This window comes from Lissotriton vulgaris, chromosome 10, assembly GCF_964263255.1.
Source record: "Lissotriton vulgaris chromosome 10, aLisVul1.2, whole genome shotgun sequence".
NCBI lineage: Eukaryota > Metazoa > Chordata > Amphibia > Caudata > Salamandridae > Lissotriton > Lissotriton vulgaris.
Genome location: NC_141698.1, coordinates 318,515,112 through 318,536,785, shown reverse-complemented (window position 1 = coordinate 318,536,785; position 21,674 = coordinate 318,515,112). Strand labels below are relative to the sequence as shown.

The 21,674-nt window shown below is 41.0% G+C and overlaps 2 protein-coding genes across 2 annotated transcripts in view; both read left to right on the top strand.

Moving 5' to 3' along the window:
• LOC147685176 (7-alpha-hydroxycholest-4-en-3-one 12-alpha-hydroxylase-like) overlaps nt 1–4,305 on the top strand; it is a 53,161-nt gene extending 48,856 nt beyond the window's left edge. Inside the window, exon 2 of the mRNA XM_086941085.1 lies at nt 2,613–4,305. Coding sequence (XP_086797211.1) covers nt 2,656–4,191 — 1,536 coding nt within the window. The 5' untranslated portion in view covers nt 2,613–2,655 and the 3' untranslated portion in view covers nt 4,192–4,305. The remainder of the gene's footprint in view (nt 1–2,612) is intronic.
• LOC147685175 (7-alpha-hydroxycholest-4-en-3-one 12-alpha-hydroxylase-like) overlaps nt 1–21,674 on the top strand; it is a 203,180-nt gene that overhangs the window by 48,821 nt on the left and 132,685 nt on the right. The gene's annotated exons all lie outside the window — the stretch shown is intronic.

The window sequence follows — 21,674 nt, the reverse complement described above, 5'->3', positions numbered from 1 at the left end:
TCTTTTCTTACCGGCTTCATGCACAAGTTACCAGATTCAGTACTTGCTGTCTATAGGAGGGGTCCTGGGGGTAGGTGCATTGACCGTCTAATGGCTGAATCAGCTGTTTGATGAATTTCTGCCGGTTTCTCTCATTCCCAATTTGCAGACGAAATTGTTGGGGGAAGCAAGAAAGATGGGGATAGTGGACCCGTTTTGGTCCAGTCGCATATGACTCCCCAGGCTCAAGTTCTTGGCAATCCAGGGTCTGTGGATGATTCCTTGTTCTCCCTCCCCTCTCAGGTCATCCCTAATCCTGTCCCTGCAGACACTGCATCTTTTGGTTTGAAAGTTGAGAGGAGGGGGTTACAGAGTAAGGGACTGCCCCAAGATTTAGCTATGGCAAATCAGCAGTCCCAGAAGCCATCTACCTGTAAATCATATGAGCGTCATCGGAGTCGTTTCCAACTGTGGTGTAAGCCTCTCCAGATGTCCCCACTAGACTGTTACCTAAAAGAGGTTCTGCAGTTTTTCATGGAAAGAGTTTGAGAAACATCTTGCTGTGTCCATCTTGAGGGCCCAGTGGGCTTCTATTAGTGCTTTTAGGTCACCTTAGGGCAATTTGGCTGATGTGGAGGATTTGGGGGTGCACTTGTTACACAGTTTGTTTCAATCCCGATCCCTGGTGAAACCCTTGTTTCCCATGTGTGATTTGCCACTTGTTCTAAAAGCCTTGGTTTCTCCTCCCTTTGAACCTTTGGAGGTGGTGGATATTACATTTGTGACCTTCAAAGTGGTGTTTATGGTGGCCATAACTTCTGCCTACCACATAGGGGCATTGGGAGCTTTAATGACTCAAGTAGCTTTCTGTCCTTTTCTAATGATGAGGTGGTTCTTGGTTTGGATTTGTCTTTTGTGCTGAAAGTGGACTCCCAATTTCATAAGGATCAGGAGGTGATTCTTCTGTCTCTTTATGCTGAGCCTGGTTCTTCCCCGCAGGACCAGTGGTCTTTTTTGGATGTGACAAGGGCTCTGTTATGCTATCTGGATAAGACTAGGGGTCATTTTCACCAGCACTGTCAGCTATTTGACCCCCACAAAATGTTACCATGCTGCGATCCTTGTTAGGCATGGCCAGTAATTGTTCAAGGTACATTTGTGATTTTGCTACTGTGAGGGCCCCTTTGGGAGACTTGACAAAATGAAATGTCCTTTTCCAGTGGTCTTCTGAATGTGATAAAACTTGAAAAAGGATAAAACAAAATATGAAATTGAGAATGCAACCGATCTCGCCCATTTTGACCATAAGTTACATACAGAAATCACTGTAGTTCCAAGGCTGGTGGGGCTGGGAGCAAACCTTGCTCAACATAATGGTCATCCAAATACTCAAAGATGCATTGTGGCTTATGCCAGTTGAAGCCTGTCTGACACAGAACGTGCCTATTCTCAGGCAGAGAAGGCAGTATTGGGGCTATAGCACAGAGACTTTGCATCAGTCCAAAAAAGGGAAAATATTCCTTCTTGCCTTTATAATTAGTCCATATTACAGATTTCTGTTGTGGCAAGGTAATGTCGTGAAAAAAATTGTGGTAAGTGAGTGTCGACACTTGTATGATGAAATCGGTTTATGACTGTGTTGTTACTTAGGCAATGTAAGTGAAGTAAACAGATGTTGCTGCAAATGCACTGCCATTGTTCACATTTGAAAACTGGAGAGACTAGATTTGCTTTCCTGTTCATTAGAAAAGCAAAGCAAAAATAGTGTGAATTCAGTTCTGTAATGCTTCCCCAGGTGTAAATACAACTTATTCAATCTACAACGGCACTAAAAACATAAAATGGCACAAATGAATTTGCTTTGTTGAGGGTTTTTTCATCCCTGCAGTGATATGGCCCCGGAAAAGCAAAGCCACACTTGGACCATGGCTATTTATTGTGCAGCTGGTGCAGTGTCATCAGGGCCCATTGTTAGGGACCCATTGCACCCAAATTCTGGCTGTCTTTTTTAGCAAACCATTGGATGGAGCCCCAATTTCCTTGCTATCTCAAGGGCGCATGACAATCTTCCTACGCCGCTGGGATTCATCTTATCTAAAAGGGCACAGACTGCTTAAAAGTAGAGCAAATGCCCTGCAGCGATACACTACACCCATAGCCTCTTCGAAAGGGATAGCCTGCTCAGAAAGGTAAATACTAGTCTCCACTGTGTACGCCCGCTTTCAGAGGCACCTCTACTACCGAGCCAGATACAAAGGTGCTAGGGTATAATTGCCTCATATAGTGTAAGTGGTAGAAACCAACTCAATCTCAGATTTGGGCGAAGCAATTGATGCAACCACAGACCATACCAACAAACGTTGTAGAATGCTGTCACAAATTATAATTTAATTAAATCTTTTGTAAGTCTCTACAGTAACAAATGTGTTAAAGATCTCCTGTGACATTGGTGGTTGACTATTAACTGGTAGTACCTTTAAGAAATGTGACCTTGTATTAGGAATGTAATCAATTCTCCAACTTGTAACGAAAACAGGGTGAACACCTTAAAATGGAATAAGTTTCACTGTATTAATTTAGAACTGGCAAACTTTTAACAATGATTGAAATCTTTTTTTGATTTGGTTTTTCAGAAACTCTGGCATCTCAAATCAAACAGAAAACACTTGTGCAGACATGCCTGTTTTTGTACCCCTCATGTTAGCTTTGATCTTCTCTGCCATTGGTGGTCTTTATCTTCTGGGATTGTTTCGTTGGAGAAGACCGAATGAGCCTCCTTTGGACAAAGGCTATATTCCATGGTTAGGTTATGCTCTGGAATGCAAAGACAATGGTGTAGAGTTTTTGAAGAAGATGCAGAAGAAGCATGGTGACATTTTCACAGTTCAGATTGGAGGCTACTACATCACTTTTCTGTTGGACCCACTTTCTTTCGGCTCAGTGTTGAAGGAATCACGGTCCAAGTTGGACTTCGATAAGTTTGCACTAGACTTTTCAGCCACAGCTTTCAGCTACTATTCCACACCAAGTGGCCCTAAAGATCTGCAAACATCAAATACAAAATATCTGATGGGGGATGGACTTGTGGTCATGACCCAGGCAATGATGGAGAACTTGCAGAATCTGATGCTTCACAGTGTTGGCTCAGGAGAAGGTGACAGAACTTGGAAGCAGGATGGACTTTCCCATTTCAGCTATAACATCGTGTTCCGTGCCGGATACTTGTCATTGTTCGGAAACGAGTCAGCCAAGCAAGCAGGAAGCACAGAAAAGGCCAAGGAGATTGATCGGTTCCTTTCAGAGGAATTATATCATAAGTTCAGAAAGTATGACCGCCTCATCCCCCAAATGGCTTATACTATTCTTTCACTGAAGGAAAAACTTGAAGCTGAACTTTTGAAAAGGTACTTCTGGAATAAGCTGTCTGCGAAGAACACAATGAACAAAGATAATGTTAGTGGATGGATTTCTGATCAGTTACAGTGCCAGGCTGAAAATGGGATGGATGAATACATGCAAGATAGATTCATGTTTGTACTTCTATGGATATCGCAAAATAACACTGGGCCTGCTGGCTTCTGGCTTCTTCTGCACTTAATGAAGAACCCAGAAGCTATTAAGGCTCTGCGAGAAGAAATTGACCATGTCATAAAAACATCTGGGCAAGAGGTAAAGCCAGGGAGTCGACTGTTGAATCTTACTAGGGACATGTTGTTGAAGACACCTGTTCTGGACAGTGCAGTGGAAGAGTCTCAGCGACTGACCACTGCTCCAGTCCTGATGCGAGGAGTGTTGGAGGACATGAATCTCCAGATGGCAGATGGTCGGGAATACGCTATCCGCAAAGGGGACAGAGTAGCATTATTTCCATACATCGCTGTACACATGGACCCAGAGGTGCATCCAGAATCTCATATTTTTAAATACAACCGTTTTCTGAATCCTGATGGATCTAAAAAAGTAGATTTTTACAAGGATGGGAAAAAGGTGAAATATTTCTCCATGCCATGGGGCGGTGGAGTCTCAATTTGCCCTGGACGTTTCTTTGCAGTCAATGAATTAAAACAATTTGTATTCTTGATGTTGACCTATTTCGAGTTTGAGCTGCTTAACCCACAAGAGGACATCCCTCCTATAGACCAAAAGCGATGGGGATTTGGTACATTGCATCCAATTCATGACATTCAGTTTAGATACCGCCTTCGGTTCTAAAATGGGAAGGATCTAAATATTTTCTTTAATTGTTGTGTGACGAAGATTCTGACCCTAATGCCTTGACTTGCTTAACTACATAGAAGACACTGTAACTAAACAATACACTAAGCACACTGGTGGTCATGTTTGCGCTATATAAAACTTTCTAAATAAACACTTCACCCTGAATTATTGTACCTCTATCATGAATCCCAAACTATCCTTGCTCCCTGGCACTGTTCACCAAACAGAAAAAGAAAGGATAGTTATTGTGGCCAACTTCCCTAAAAACTACCTTGTTGTAACTTAATTTATATATATGTATGTATTTGGTATGTGTATAGCATGAATCTAGCCAAATTCCGGGGCAGATTTATACGAAAGTGATGCATCTGTAGAGATGCGTCACTTTCCCTCTGCCACCCTGAGAAACCCTTGCGCCACCATGCATGCGCCATATTTACAATACGGTGCACCATTGTGCAAGGAATGACAGATGGGTCCTAAATTCTGATGCACCTGTTGGTGCAAAAGTCATGCATTGCTGGAGTTTTATCGCAAGCACGACACAACAGAGCCATGCATGGGGGGGCCTATCCTCATTGTGCTGCGTCACTCCTCACGCCTGCTCCAAACATTGGAACGCCCACCCTGCATACATTATACCTGCCGCAGGTATATTGTGATGCAGGGCTTTGCAACGTGGCACATCTTCCTAGATGGGTCATGTTGTAAATGGGCCGCATTTTTACGCTGCCGCTGCGTCACAAAAAGTGACGCAACGTTGGCACAAATGATGCAAGGGGCTTGTACATCTGCCCCCGCAGGATTCTTATTCCTGACACGACATGGAAGACCATATTAGAGAGAATAAATATTCTATTACCTTCACAGGTTCAATTAAGAACTTAAGCTTGAGTTTATCATATGTCCTCATTAGGAGGTAAAATTGCAGTTAAGAGTGTTTCAGGACTCGGAATTATCAAGGACGAAATCTCGAACCTGATAGTTCCAGACACTAGGCGGGCCTCTCAGAGTTGCTCCAGGTACTGGTGCTAGGGCTGCGCAAGCAACATTCAACAAGTCCCGCCCCCTCCCCGCCTGCTCGGGGGGGGGGGGGTCACCATTAATACTCTTGTGGAAAGACACAACTGACACACGTATCTCCGTCCCTCGTTGCACCCGGTCATGTAACATGCCCACCAACAGTCCAGTGTTTTTTAGTGGTGTTAACTGCTCCCAAAAGCACTGGGGGTAGATCTATAAGAAAGGGCCGCAGCACGGCACCACAAGCTCATTGGCTGTGCCACGCTGCAACACTTTCAGAGCACAGGAATGAGACATATCTACAAAGCCCGCCCTTCACCAGACCTCAAAGGAATGTGGCCTGCAGTGCCAAGATATGACGTGGAAGCAAGAAACCTCCCCCTGACTCTCCTCGGACGCCCATGCACCCGTGACGATCTCGTACCTAACCCATAGGATGTCTGGCCTAATCTGTTCCTTCTCTCAAGAGCTCACCCACCCCCCTAATGAGCCTAGAAGCCAGCTGAGCTGAGAAAAGCCAGCCCCTCCTACGGAGAGGTCAGAATTTATACACAAGATTTTGGCAGACTACACAAAATGTTTCAACTTCAGGAAAACCTGTACGTGATTGGTCAGTCATGATGGCATGAGTTCTCATTACCCTGACTCATTCTATAAACCTGACTTTATCAGTTTTAACAAAAGAAGCATACATGAATAATACATTTATAAACATTTGCAACATTTACTAGGAAAAATGTTTCTATAGTTTTCCCTCCTTCCTGTCACAGTGCAGTCAGATGGATACTTTTAACTAACTGGTACATTGGCACAGTCACAAGAATGTACAGTTCAAGATGTCCTTGACTCCTTCCGCAGTTTGAGTCAAGCTGCCACAGTCTGCGCATGCTCTCTTCTCTTTCAAAGCAAGCCATAGACTTGCTGGTTTCACAGGCAGCCATTTATTGGTAGGCCCCAAAATAAAACAAACACAAAGATAATATTAATTTCATGTAAATCAAAGCTAAAAAAGCCACTTTTCTATTGCAAAAACATATGTTAATTCAGCAAAAGCATTTGATAGTGAATAGGCCTCACTTTCATGTTTTTCATGTGCCATGTTTTTAACTTGCACCAAAAGGTGCGTGGCAATTTAAATGCAGTCTGTCTGAAGCACAAAAAATAAAACAATGCCTGACTGCAGATGAAATCTGCTCCATCAATCCACCCTTCTGATAATTCAAATCATAATAAGATGATTTATAATTCATCACACATATTTCATTTTCAAAAGTGACATTTTTTTTTAATTGCAAAAGCTGAGCATATAACAATTTTACTTCTATTTCTAAGGCAAACACAAGTCTATCTGTAATCAGATCATATATAGCCACGCTCAATTGTTTTAGTGCAGAGTTCTGTAAGTAGCTTCTTGGAACAGATAGTCTTCTTTAAAATAAGTAACTAAAATAATAAAAAAAGGAATTCAACAGGACAGTTTCAGCATTTCTTTGCTCTTTGTCATCAGCTTGCCATCAGAATGGCTCATACAGTGTGGCATTCTCTACCTTTTCAATGCAAATTAGACTACTTAGGTGTTGAGAAACTCGGACAGAGCACCATCAATCCTTTGCACTTTTTCAACCAATGCCTTTCACTCTTATTTTCACTTTGATCAGATTCAGATGTTTCACCACAGCATCTCTCAGACCAAAGCCGTTGCACCATCCATTATGCAGATCTTGTGTAGCAGCTGCAATCTGGTGAGAAACTGCACACTGTACATCAACCAGACCTACACAGCAATGGCTAGTGTTCACATCATTGTTTTGCACAAGTGCATTTGCATATGCATTTTCAAGCCACTTTAGTGTTGGTGAGACACCGTCTTTTGCAAAAGGTAACTCAGTGTTGCCATTGTGTTGCTTTATTATGCTTGACACTTCAGGCAGATAGTTGCAATCCATTCCTTGTCCAATCTGTTGTTCTGCACTCATTATCTTTGTGACCACATTATAATCTGATTTCAGAGAAACTGGCAATCTATACCTCGGCATCAGTCTTTGCAATAACACTTTTGCCACTATGCAGTTGTCACTTTTCTCAAAAACAGTTCTGATACAACCCTGTAGTGCTGCTTCAAAAACATTTTCTTGAGCCTCTTTTAATTCAACAGTGAAGATTCCATAGAATGTAGATGCTAACAGAACACAAATGTGTGCAACTGAATAAGCATTTCTCTCTCCCATGACAACAGTGACTCTCATCTGAGCAGATATACTGCATGTTATGGTAAGGGCGATCAATTTCGAATTTTGGGCTGAGGTAACTACTGAAAGCCATGAAGCTTTGACAACATAATGTATAAGGAGCACAGCATGTGCTGCTTTTAATGTGTCACCTTTCAAACATGGGCCATCTACAAAATGGACATTGTTGGGCTGACTCAGGCGTTCATCCTTAAAGTCTGAATTTGGCTTTATGCATATTTTCATGATATTTAGACACTCATTTTCAGTTTCATCACAATCCAATTCATTTGCTGACATTTTTGTGAAGTTAGGGTCAAAGGTCATTGGGCAATACATCACAGACCTTTGAACACAGTCATCTTTTTGAATAGGCAATGAGAGAGTGCAGCCCTCCCTCTCACTGCAAATTTGTATATTTTCTTTTGAATAAACTTTCATTCCTAGTGCTGGGGCGCAACGTTCTTTCTCTTTCAACTCTAGGAATGCTTTTGTGCAATTGTTGTCCAATGGAAGCGGATCAGACACATCCTCATGTGTCAGCCTCAGTAAAGGCTTAGCCACTAGGGAAATGTTTTGTAACCACTCTCTACAGCAGATAACCAGTCCCAAAAATGTCCTGACGTCATTCTTTATTTGAGGTGGATTTATCTTGGAAATTATTTCCACCCTTTCTGGTGACACCTTTCTACCTCCCTTTCCAAATTTGTGTCCCAGGTATTCATCTTCTTTTTGACAGTACTCCTGACTATTGTCATTCATTGGCACTGTGACATGAGCTTTGCAAAAATCAATAAAAGTAAGCCATTCTTCAGCACATGGAATGTGAAAAAATATATTGGCTGGATTCGGGACCACAGGACAACATGAAAAAATATGCTTCTAATCTCCTGCACTATTCTGTTCTTTTCATTTATTTTCTGTGAGCCTGTGATCAGAAAGTTACATAAACTTCTAATCCATTCCATCAAAAAACCTTTTATTGGTAAAATTCCTGCAACTGATGGTGTTCCTGAATACATGTCACTTGGTTATAATTTTAATAAGACATGTTCTGCATATTTTATTAATCTGGCACCCTTCTCTGTTTTCTGTTTTTATTATTTTTTCCAAAGCAGAAGGTAATTTCTCAACTGTCTTTTCTGAAAATAATGCTACAGCTGTTTCTTGTTGGGCCATTTTAAAATGTACATCCTCATCAGGAATCTGAAAAATAACATTATCTGATGTACAGTAATCTCTGCTGCTTCATTTGCAAAACAATTGTTTTTCTGCTAGGCGTGAATCACAGTCAACAGTTTTGCAATCTTCCTCAAATGGGCCTAATTTTGGTTCAAATTCTTCTAAAACTGGGTTTGTAATTTCCTTTTTTAAAACTCCTGCAACTAAATCTGGACTTTCCTCTGCCTTCACAATGCACTTGGTAAATTCTGAATTGTGAGGGTTAAAACTCTCATTTGCAAACACAGTAACCTGTTGAACTGGGTTCTGATTTTGTCTCTGGAAATAATTCACTCTTGCTCTGGACACCTTACTTAAATTAATTTTAGCTTTTTCCATATTTTGTGGGACCATCTTTGCTTGGAAAATTCCTGCCATAGGTACCTGTTTCTGAACTGACATTTGCATTTGCTTAGTTGGTATACTTTGCATCTGCATTTCTCCATGTTTTTGTGCATCATGTTTAAATTTATTTTTCTTCTTCCAATGCTCAAATCTGCTATAAAGATGGCAAAAGGACACATTTTCCAGCAGTACAACATCCATACCTGAATTTACACAAACCAAACCACCTTTACTTCCATCCTGTGTTCTTTTAATCTGTACCCAATCAACATCATTTGCTGGCACTCCACCCTTCAGGAAAATAATCACTGCTATATTTTCCTCCATACCAACAGAAAATGATGGTGCATTCATGCAAACCCTTTTCATTGCCTCTTCACTTGGACTTTGAATAACTTTAGATTCAAACCACAATTCATTCTGCATGGCAATATAAAAGAACATTTCCAAATTAATGCACAGCTCTTTTAAAATGTCAACAAATCCATCAACTTTTGGGTACCACAGCATATGCCTGTCTCTCAATTGTGGGAATGTGTTCAGAAATGCTGCAAGTTCACTTTTATTCTGTGGCATAGGAACATGCACGTCTCCCACCTTTTCTCTCAATGAGTAAGCAAAAGCTTCTCCCTCTTTCTGCTTATTATTTTTCTCAACTAAACCTGGTGGCTTCTTTTCCTTATCCAGTTTCCTTGCTATGTCTGGTGGTTTCTTTTTCTTCTCATGTTTTCTTGCCCATGTGTCTCCTAATTTCTCAAACCCATTGCATTTAAAAATATATTTTATTTCTGCAATGTGCAATTGCATTCCTGAAGAACACATGTTCTCATTTGCTTCATCATCCACATGTACCCTAAAACTTTTCTGAGATGGAAAACTTCCTGAAACATCAATTTCATAATTTTGAGCCAAATCTGTCAGGCCATTATGTGTAGTTAATGCACATGCAACTGTTTCCTTACTCAGGCAAATTAATTCCTTTTTCTGACACTTGTTCACATTTTCATTATTTAAACAGCATGGACTGTTATTTTCTCCATGTTCAAGTGCTGAATTTAAAACACTAAGCTGTCTCTCTTTTTCAGGGCCTGTGTTAATATGTTCTCCCATGTTTTCTATCTTTTTAATCACTGCTGCTTCCTCAAAGCAGGTTTGAGAAATCCCATTTTCAAATATATGTATTTTATCCTGGGCTGCAGATGTTTTAAAGGCCATTTGTCCCTCACCTTTTAGTGCTTGGGGTAATTTCTGTTCAATAACCTGTGAATTCTGAGTTTCTGAAATAAACCCTGCCATAGTCACTCCTTTCTGAAGCTCTTTGAACCTTTTCAGTAGGGACCATATTAATTGGGACAGTCATAATTTTTCTATGCATTACCTGTGCATCTGCAGTTAGCAATTCTTGGACTGAATCAGGCACATTTGAAGCAGTAACACCTGGAGGTATCACTGTCAGTGCTGAATCAACAGGTAATGGGTCAATCTGAAATGTTTGCACAGTTTTCTCAATCTGTGTTTTTCTCTGTTCAACAGAAGCAGTAGCCACTGTAGTGCTTACTAGTACACTATTTTCAGTATTTTTAATGGGAACCACATAAAGTGGTGGACACTCAGTTAACAATGCATCCATTATTTCATCCCTTGAATCATTATTTATTTGAAGCTCTTTATCACCATTAATTCTCTACTCCTGCATTTGGTGATTTACCTTTTTATCCTCACTTGCTTTCTCTCTTGCTATCTTTTCCCACAGCTTAAGGCCTAAAATTGTGCAGCTTTAGATGGTGTCTTTATTTCACATAAGACTTCCCTTAATTTGTCAATAATTTGCAATTCAAAAGTACCATCTTTTGGAAACCTCAAAACACCCTCTTTTTCAGTAATCTTGCACCATTGGTGAACCCACATACATGTATTTTGTCCTAAGTTGGTAGACATAAAATGCACAGGTGTTCCTTCAGGAGCATCACCAATAAAAAATGAATGTTTCACTTTACCTCCTAACAGCTTCTTTAAGCCTTCAAACAATTTCATTTTTGCAATAGTTCAATGCAATTTCTTTTTTCCCAAAGCTGTCAGTCTCAATTTTAGTCAGTTTTACTCCTACCACTGACCTTCCACAAAATCTTACTGCAATATTTCTCTTAATCAATAACTCTGTTAGTAACAACATAAATACATTCGCTACTCTGTCTGTTGTGCTAAATAAAGGATAGATTTATATTCACTGCGAGTAACACGTTCCGCTTACCCTTCACAAAGTAAGACTTTCCGTTTACTCTTCAAACACTACAGGTAGATCCCTTCCGCTTACCTTTCACACAAGCTCAGAAGAACCTGCTACTCCTTTGGACTTATCCTTCAGGATATATCTTAGGCCAAAGTTTCACCAGCGAACCCTTTTGCTGTCACTCAAGCTCAGAAGAACCTGCTACTCCTTTAGTGTGACCCTTTCTAGGTGATATCAGATTAAAGTTTCACCAGCGAACTCTTTGCTATCAATCACTCACACAGAAAATAGTCCCTAATTTAACACTGCCAGCCCTACCTAGCTTCTCAGTGTTATTCCAACAGACGAGTAACCTCAATGCAGTGTGGCTTCCATTTACCACCCGCTATTCCTTCCCGGGATTCCACAGGTGTGCATACCTGCGTGTTCAGACAATATAGAACAAGACACTAACTTAACATAAAGAGTTAAAACATGTAATCAATAACCAAAAATTATGTCCTATGAAATTACCAATGTAATCAATAACACCATCAATTCAAAATGAGCAAAATGTCACCAACAATAAAAAAAAACCTTAATATTTTCAACACTTCAAAAATACATCCTAGCATATTAACAACATTTCACAACCCTATTGATACTGTAGTTGAGCTTATATAGCGCACAGCTACCCGCAGTGGGTGTCCCGGCGCTTGCTTAGGGAACCCGTCCTGATATTCCCCTGTGTGATAGCCCCAGCGGGTATCCACAAGGTGAAAGTCAGGCATCCCGCCGCGAGGGGCCGTTGTGGAGATTAAGCAAGCTATTGCCCAGAGTCGCAGAGTGTGAACCCGTGAGTCGAGAAGGCACCGGAGCAAGAATTATCGAGTCTGTGGAATTTTTAGCCCAAGACCCGCCGAGGCGGGGAATTGAACCCTGGTCCAGAACCGATCTCAGCTTCCGGGTCTGCCGCCTCTAACCCCTGAGCCACACTTCTCACACCACTTCTTTCATCACCTTCCAGTACTGCTTTGCCAGTCTTCAGGTTCTGAGCATTGGAGTCAGAAATCAGGACTTGGACATTTATCTAACTTGGGCAATTATTTTACTTCCCTCTTAAGGTCAATGATCCATTAGTTGAGTAGTTGATGGTGAAATCAATAATCATTAATCACCAAACTAATCAATAATGACCATCCTCTGCTACCAAAAACTGATGGAGCGGTAATTTCTTCTGGTAGTTTCTCAATGCAAAACCTTCATGCTACCTCTAATTTACCGCTCAAAAGGTGTTGGGCCCTTCACACCATGTATTACCTTCAGGAGACTTTAAATAAAGATGCAGTCAAAAATGCAATTATTATTTTAAGCCAATAAAGAGAGTTGTTGAGTATTTAAAGGGTTTTATTTTCTAGTCAAAAGTTAATTTTTCTCTGACCCTTTATTCATTAGTAAAATATCAATCAGGTTACAGAATTTGGAAAACAGGAAAAATAGCATTAATACAGAACATATTACTGTCTGCATATAAGCATTACATATAGGAATGTGGCACAAAATGTCATTCAAAACTCTTAAAGAGTTTCTAAGAAAAATATAGTCTTGCAAAGCTAATCAATAATTAAATACTTGGCAAAAAATCTCCCATAAAGAGAAATAAATGCATAAGACAAATAAATCTTTTCAGACCTAATTAATTAGTCAAAGCATAAACTTAAAGTTTAGCATCTAAATCTAAAAAGCCCTTTCTATCTGTTGCTGTTCTTCTGCATCTGTCTGTGTCTAAAGAGCAAGCAGCGAGGGAGACCGCCCGCCCTTCACCAGACCTCAAAGGAATGTGGCCTGCAGTGCCAAGATATGACGTGGAAGCAAGAAACCTCCCCCTGACTCTCCTCGGACGCCCATGTACCCGTGACGATCTCGGACCAGCTGCTCCGCACCCTGACCAGGTGCCGCGAGCGTGAGGGGTAGGTGTCCCGCCGTTCCAGCGCCTGTACTAAGGTTCATCCACCAGACAGCGCTGGCATCAGGGGAGCATGCTGCGAGGCCCGTGTTACTCTCCCTTAGGGTCGCCTAATTAGAGCAGGACCCCGTGGCCCTCTTTGTACCCGACCCAGAGAGGTTGTATTTGCTTTTCACTACGTGAATGAGCACTTAATCATTTGTCTTCTTGTGTAGTACTTTGTTTAGGTCCTGATGAATCGCCGGTTGGCGAGAAACATGTTGACCACACCAGGGGGTTGAGTTAGTTTTCTGTATACCTCCACAGTTTCTAGCTCCCCTCCCACCCCTTTTAATCAGGGAATCAACCACGTCAATAAAACCCATTGTGGACTGATTACCCTTTTTAATATTCACTCACTTTGCACCGACTACACTTTCTTTCGTTCTCACTCACGCTCACAATCGGCAAGGAACAAAAGAACTCCGCCAAAAGAGTGCCTTTGGGCACTCCGCCAGACATTGCAGTGCCGGTCTGACGAGGAGCAGTGAGCCGATGATGATACTGGACATCCTTCAGTCAGGGTGTGTTTCACACCTAACGCTCTGGGTGTGTGAGGCTCTCTAGTTCCGACAAGGGAACCCTCCCAGTTCCTTGACTTTATACATCCACTCTCTTCTCCACACTGCAGTACTCCCCGGGGAACTTTGTATCCTTCTGTGTGATCTCGTACCTAACCCATAGGATGTCTGGCCTAATCTGTTCCTTCTCGCAAGAGCTCACCCACCCCCCTAATGAGCCTAGAAGCCAGCTGAGCTGAGAAAAGCCAGCCCCTCCTCCGGAGAGGTCAGAATTTATACACAAAATTTTGGCAGACTACACAAAATGTTTCAACTTCAGGAAAACCTGTACGTGATTGGTCAGTCATGATGGCATGCGTTCTCATTACCCTGACTCATTCTAAAAACCTGACTTTACCAGTTTTAACAAAAGAAGCATACATGAATAATACATTTATAAACATTTGCAACATTTACTAGGAAAAATGTTTCTATAGTTTTTCCTCCTTCCTGTCACAGTGCAGTCAGATGGATACTTTTAACTAACTGGTACATTGGCACAGTCACAAGAATGTACAGTTCAAGATGTCCTTGACTCCTTCCGCAGTTTGAGTCAAGTTGCCACAGTCTGCGCATGCTCTCTTCTCTTTCAAAGCAAGCCATAGCCTTGCTGGTTTCACAGGCAGCCATTTAATGGTAGGCCCCAAAATAAAACAAACACAAAGATAATATTAATTTCATGTAAATCAAAGCTAAAAAAGCCACTTTTCTATTGCAAAAACATATGTTAATTCAGCAAAAGCATTTGAGAGTGAATAGGCCTCACTTTCATGTTTTTCAAGTGCCATGTTTATACCTTGCACCAAAAGGTGCGTGGCAATTTAAATGCAGTCTGTCTGAAGCACAAAAAATAAAACAATGCCTGACTGCAGATGAAATCTGCTCCATCACTTGCGCCATGGGGATATTGCTTTTGTGAAGGAAGGGGCCCCTTTCTGCACAAAAGCAATCACTGCAGGCATTTTTCTCTTTCAATGCGTGCTGTAGAATGCAGCACGCATTGAAAGAGGAAAAAAAGAGAAAAAAAAGAGAAGAAATGAAAACATTTCTCCACGTTTCGCTTGGCTACGCCACCCCTATGGTAGCGCAGCAAACAGACGCATTTCCAGGTTTACGATTTCTCAGTGGACATGGTTGTTGTGTGGGAACACCCAGAGCAACACCCATGTACCGCCACTAACACGCAAAATGCTGCGTGAACAGGGGCGATATTTACAAGCACAGGTTAAGTCACGCAGGGTGACTTTACCTGTGCTTGTAAATATCCCTTAGCAGGTTGTGCCACCGGTGCGTCACGCAACGTGAATCACCGGCGGCGTTGGGGCTTGTAAATCTGCCCCTCGGTATATCCAGGTGTGAGCCGCCGTTATTCCCCATTTTGTGAGAAAACTCCTAATGGTCGGAGTTTTCATCAGGGAAACTGGCTGGCGAACTTTATTCTGCTCCTCCAGTATTTCCGCTGCGAAATGTGGCCAACTTGTAATGAGATCCTGAATCTTTTTCCAGTAGGAAAATCACGCTGCACCACTGGGCGTGTCCAACGAACGCTTGAATACATACTGGGGCTCTATATGTGTCAGTATCCAAGACTGTATAATTGCTGTTAAATATTCAGGTATGAGTAACATTCTTAATCAAGTGTAGAATCCAGATTGAGGAAGTCGCTACTCCAAAATTGTTTATTATCGGTGCGAATAAGAAAATGTTGTAGCTAGAAAATGCTGATGCTTGGAGCCTGCCACGGATGCATGGAGTTGTCGGGAATGAAAGTGGACAGGAAGAAGCTCTGACGTCAGGCCGGAGGAGAAGGAGGTCTGCTAGGAAAACCATCAACACCACGATGGAGGAGGAATTCTGTTATTTATAGGTATCATTTACAGCATATCATGGTTTACTATTTGTACACCTTTATACTGGTGATTATGCGTTTTCATGTCTTTTTTATTTCCAAGATGTTGACTTCTTCCTGTGTGTCACATGCCCAGAAAGCTGATCATCGCCTGATATTTTATTTGACTTGAGTGTTCTGTGCCCATTGGCTCACGCAGCTCTTAATCGTTCACTGCTTTGGTGCTGCTTTTTACCTAAACAAAAATAAAGATCTCCTAACCCGGACCTTTGTGTTACCACTTCAACTGATTTATTGCTGAATTTAAAACAAATGATGCTGTTTTACAGGTATATTCATTATGCAAACTTATGCCTCAATATGAAAGATGAACTATTTCTGCAGATGTGCTGGCTCCTAGAGGTACCGCAGACGTTTCACCCAATTAACTGTTTGGCATCCATGTTTGGTAAACATGGTAATATTGGACCTATAGATTTCTGACGTATATATATTCACAGGTACATCTACAATCTATGTTTGATAAATACATGTAATGGCCAAACATGTGTGACTATTGTTAGGCCTCTTACTAGCTGCACAACAGGATAACACCATGATTGTTCTTCTTATACTCAAAAAACACAAAAGCTCCTCATGGGGAAAAGGCTCTGTCTCGGTTTAGCATAACTTGAAATGTGAGTTGCACATTACTGACTACAAAAATGGCAAGTGATGATCCAATCCTAGGATATCATCTGATATATCTTCACATTCTATATGATACTATGAAGGCCCTAAAAGCCAACACCAATGATACCCTGCCAAGCATCTTACTATGCAAACACAAGATGATGGGCGGAGTGCCGAAACGTTTCAACCACTCACCCCCAGTCAAGTGATCTGGGTTGAATCCATTATTCTTTTGTTCACCATTCCAACCCAGCTTTGTTTGTTGTGTCCATCTTACTATGGCACAACTTGTTTCCTCTCCCCATTGCCCCATCTTTACCCACAGAGCCTTTTGGGAATGAAACTAGAAAGCATAATGCCGGTATAAATCAAGGTACTTTGGGCTGTAGCTTGGAAAAGCACTAGTGTTAAGCTGGCACAGATTAAAATACTGGACAGGACCACACCCACAACCCTCCTTGTAGCCACCATAAATGCTGTCAACCAATCTCCCAGTCCAATCCAGCCACACATAAACAATTGACTCTCCACAGAAGGGCAGTGTCACTCATAGGTATCATTCATATGATGGGTGTGATTACTGGCCTAAAATTTCATTATAGCCTCTTACTACTGATGAGAGCAAAAATCTCCCAAACTCTCTCAAAATGAAGTGCTTGATTTGAAATAGAAGCTGGATCTGCTGCATGAGATATAATGTCTCTAAACCACACAGTCCATGTCCCTCCCACAAGCTGTTTGCATACATGAAATGCTCTCTTAACATCCCATTACAACTCAGTCAACAAATCTACTCCTGAAGAGCCCATCAGCAACAACAATCCTGTGCTTCAAATAATTCCTCCAAGCACATTACCTCTCAAGCAGCCCACAGACCAAATACTCTGTGATCCTACAATGCATCCTATTACCACAATCTCCAGATCCGAATGTCCCAAACACAATCAAAAAATCATTCTAACCAACCAATTGCAGAATAACCACCTCCTCTCAGCCTAGGGACCAATGTCTATATCGTGTGAAAGCTGCCCTCCTAAACTGGGAGTCTGTGGTCTCTAATGCAACTTTAACATCCTCTGGCATCCAACACTGTGACTTACACAATACTACACTCACTAAAACAGAGTTCTGCTTGCCCTCCTTACCACTTTTATAGCACTAGGATACATCACCCTCTACCTCGATAGAGCAAAAAGATGTGGGGATGTTGCCTTTAGGCACACATAGTCACTTAAATTTAAACTCATTAGCGCAAAAAACTACTCCCCATTCTAGTGCCTCGCTGTGAAGATTACATACTGGCCACCCACACCACTGAGGCCGAACTTCTTACTTTGCTTACCAGGCATCAAAATTATTGTTTCCTTGATTTGCTTACTGAACAACTCACCTTTTGTGATCCAATTTTTTCTTTGAGATTTCATACTCCACCGGGGAAAAAAGTCGAAGCCAATGAGACATACCACCTCGAATCTTTCCTATCAGTCAAGAACCCACAAAACAATGCACCTTCTTTACCCTCAATAATGCCTTAATCTGAACCTGACACCCCAATGAGGCCCTAATCTGGACCTGACACTGATAAAAGACACCTACAGATGTAAAATTGGATTGGTCCAAAGCAGTCCATTTATTGCTTTCAAAATCCTAACTTGAATGCACCCTACACATGCTAAACCAGAGATGGAAATGGTTTACATACATCAAAACCACTGACAACATTCGTTAGTAATGCCAGTGGGGCAGTCTTTAATGTGTTAATGCATTCAAAGGCAGACATGCACAAATGCACACAGACTATCTGTGTTATTTCTCCTTCCACCCCGCCCTGCTTTTTATCCGCCAATCTTTCATTCGCAGAGCAAACAAGCATATGATTTACTGTCCTAATTGAAGGTATTTGCTGAAGTTGTGTGTATGTGAGAAAAACTGTAAAGAAAGATGAGCTGCTGTGAGGAGTGAGTTCATACTTCATATTGTTTCACACTGAGATTGGTTGGTTGTTGTGTTGTAAAGCTGTGATTGGTTGGTGATGTCTTATTGTGCTGTGCTGGGATAGGTCAGTTGTTGTGTGTGAATACCACATTGAGATTGGTTGGAAGCCTTCAAGAATTTAAACTGAAACATGATTGGGGGAAATAAATCTTACGTTTATGGAATAGAATCAAGACATTGCTTTGACATTTTGCAGAATTTAAATGGTTTAAAGGCTGTTGTACCAAGAGTAATATAGATTGAGAAGGGTTTCCAGAAATATCACATTGCCCCACAACCTGCTTACTCAACACTGAAAGTGATACCTCCAAGTGTTACTGCTCCAATTGTGATTGATCCAGTAGAATGACCTCAAACTGTAGCTGCACAGACAGTGCCTAAACAAATTGTGACTGTCCCAATTAATATTATCCCAATCAAGAAGCTCAAAGAGCTGTAGAAAGAGTAACTCTATCAGGGTTTATCCCAGCATCTCCAAATCACAGATTATTGTATTTAAACAGCTCCAGATAGTTCAAGCATTGAGAGGTGTGGGGTGGGGGGAGGGGTATACACCTGTTACAACGCAACTTTTACAACTACCTACTATTACAACGCAACTTTTACAACGCATACCATTACAACGCATTGCGCTGGGGGGCGCTCTAGGATAGGGAATAAGTTTAATTTACTATCCAACACCTTCCCTAGTGTCCACGGGGACTGGAGTTGGAATAGTAAATTATACTTACCACTATCCAGCACCTCTAAGCGCTATGCGTTGTAATGGTATGCATTGTAAAGGTCGCGTTGTAATGGTGGGTAGTTGTAATGGTATGCGTTGTAACGTGGTACATCCGGGGGGAGGGGGGTTTGTCTTTACAACACCAATAGCCCAAGGGGAAATTTATTTGAAGATTAGATTTTTCAAAATGGTTTTAGGAAGCAAGAGGGGTTAAAAAGACAGAGAGCACTGTACACTAATTTAACCCAGAACCTGAAAAAGAGAGACCACTTAATTGTTCAAAGCTAAAAATGTAACTTGAAGAAATTATTAGGGTAAATTTAAACCTTGATTTGGCCAGGAATATGAAATTGATGTTTCGAAAAGTTTGCCATTGCAGAAATGTTTCAGAGTACAGATGGATGATGAAACAATTGAGACAATGAGTTCTTCAGGAATACGTTTACACATTACAGAATTCGTAAAATGTATTCGTAAATGGAGTGGTTTGGGGAAATTAGAAAACAAGTGGACAAGGAAACATGAGAAGAAAAAGAAATCCCCAGACCAAGTTTGGGAAAATAATAACCAGGATGAGGGAGAAGCTTCTGTTTATCCATTAGGAGAAATAGCAGGTGGAGTGTATGTTCATGTACTACTGAGCAATGGTGATCTTGTAGCATTTAGGAACACTTTTCAAATTTGAGAGACAAGCCTGTACAGTGGTGCACACAAGTTGACAGATTTGATGACATTTCAAAGGTGTTGTGGATTAATTCCAAAATGTTCTTTCTACTCTAATGCCAATTGATTTGTGGGCCGAATGTATGGTTGCTGTGCAACGGGAAAGCGAGGAACCAAGAAGAGATGTTTGCACTAATGCACAATCTTCTGTAGTTATGGAGAAAAATGAAGCAGTGATTACTTTTCTGAAAGGCAAAGTGCCTCTAAAAGATTTTGATTGGGTATAGATTAAATGAACCTTACAAGAACCAAAAGAATCAGAACATGAATTTTATGAAATACTGTTTCAGGAGTTTCAACAAAACAATGGGAGAGAACATCCTGATTTGATTTGATTTTGATTTTTATAAAGCTCTCTTATGCCCTGAGGCGTGCTGGGGCTGATCTGAAGCAGGAAAATGTGCAAACAGTAACAGCATATGTCTGACAGTGGAAATGTTATTTGATGTAGAGCCAAGGTTTATTCTTTCCTGAAGATGAAAAGAGTGGGGGCTATTTTTAACTCCTGAGGAAGTTAATTCCAAAGGAGGGTGATGTTTTTCACAAAGCCTCTACCACCCCGGGTGGTCAGTCGATGACGAGGCACAACAACTTTTTTCCCAAGGTTGGCCAGTGAAATGGGATTCTTTGTATCTCTGTTTGTAATTGGATTAATGATCTCTGGTCAGATAGACACAGAGGAGCCACAGAAAATAAGATAATAAGCATACTGAAGACAAGTGGCTATATTCTAAAGTACTGGCTCACCATCCCAAGAATATACAGTGCACAAAGAACTGGGATTCTTCGTCACTAGCAAAGGGATTATAATTCCTTTAAGAAACTGTTCCAGGTTGGACAAATACAATAAACGTGAATGGGCTTAAAACTTGAGAAACACATCAGAGGTGCCTGCAATAGACATTAGGTCCTGTCTGAAGTTGTACGTAATTGATTAAACCTCAGGATAATGAACCCCTTTTTAACAACCTCAGCCGCACTAACTTATATGAAATTGAGTGGTCCTGGTGAAGGTGGACTAAAGTTTATTAATCCACTGAAACGTGCGTTGGCCTGATTTACTCCAAGCAGGCACCAAAATCGTGGAAAATAAGGAAGGATTTCTCACCATGATTTCTTTTGTGAAAGCCAATCCAGCTGGGATTTTTATGATTGTGATGTGTGAATGTGTATATTTGGGATGAGGTGACTGTTTGTGAGGTTAGTTCATTCATGACTATGCAAGGAGTTGCAACCAAATATGATTAATTGTATGTCTAACAACGCATAATCATGTACCAATTGTATATATTAGGGAATTGTGCTGAATTTGTATTATTTACATTGTATATTTAAAAAAAACAAGATTTTGACTTCTAAAAAAAAATCTGAAAAAAAGTTCAAAATGGAAAAATATGGTGCATATAAATGAATTCATAGCAAAAGATTAAAATAAATAAATAAAATATATGAACTAATAAATTATTGTTTGTCTTTTTGCTATTGATTACAAAGGGAGAGCCCATTAAGAGCTAACATTTGCTATTGAGAAAAACATTTTTGGTTGAGTGGGAGGCCTTTGTTTTTAATTTTACATTCAGATCAGTGCGCAGATACAGCAAACAGTGGTTTGTTGGTAGAGAAAGTCATTAGATGGGATTCGAGGTATGAAGGGTGGGTACCTTACTGGTGAACAAGAACTGAAGCAGAAAAAGCTTAAGGAGAAACCTATGATGGCTCATAGGAAGTTTGCTCAGAGAGGATTACAGAATAAGTTGTTTGCAGGGAATGAAGGTGAAATGCAAGATGTTGTACCACAAACAGGAGTGCTCAAGGAGGATTTCGTGTTCAGGATAAAGGTGTTTCAGTTGGTCCAATTTCAGGCATGTATGTCGCAGCCCTGAAGAAAATGACCCTCTGCCATCTTTGTAACATGTTTGAACA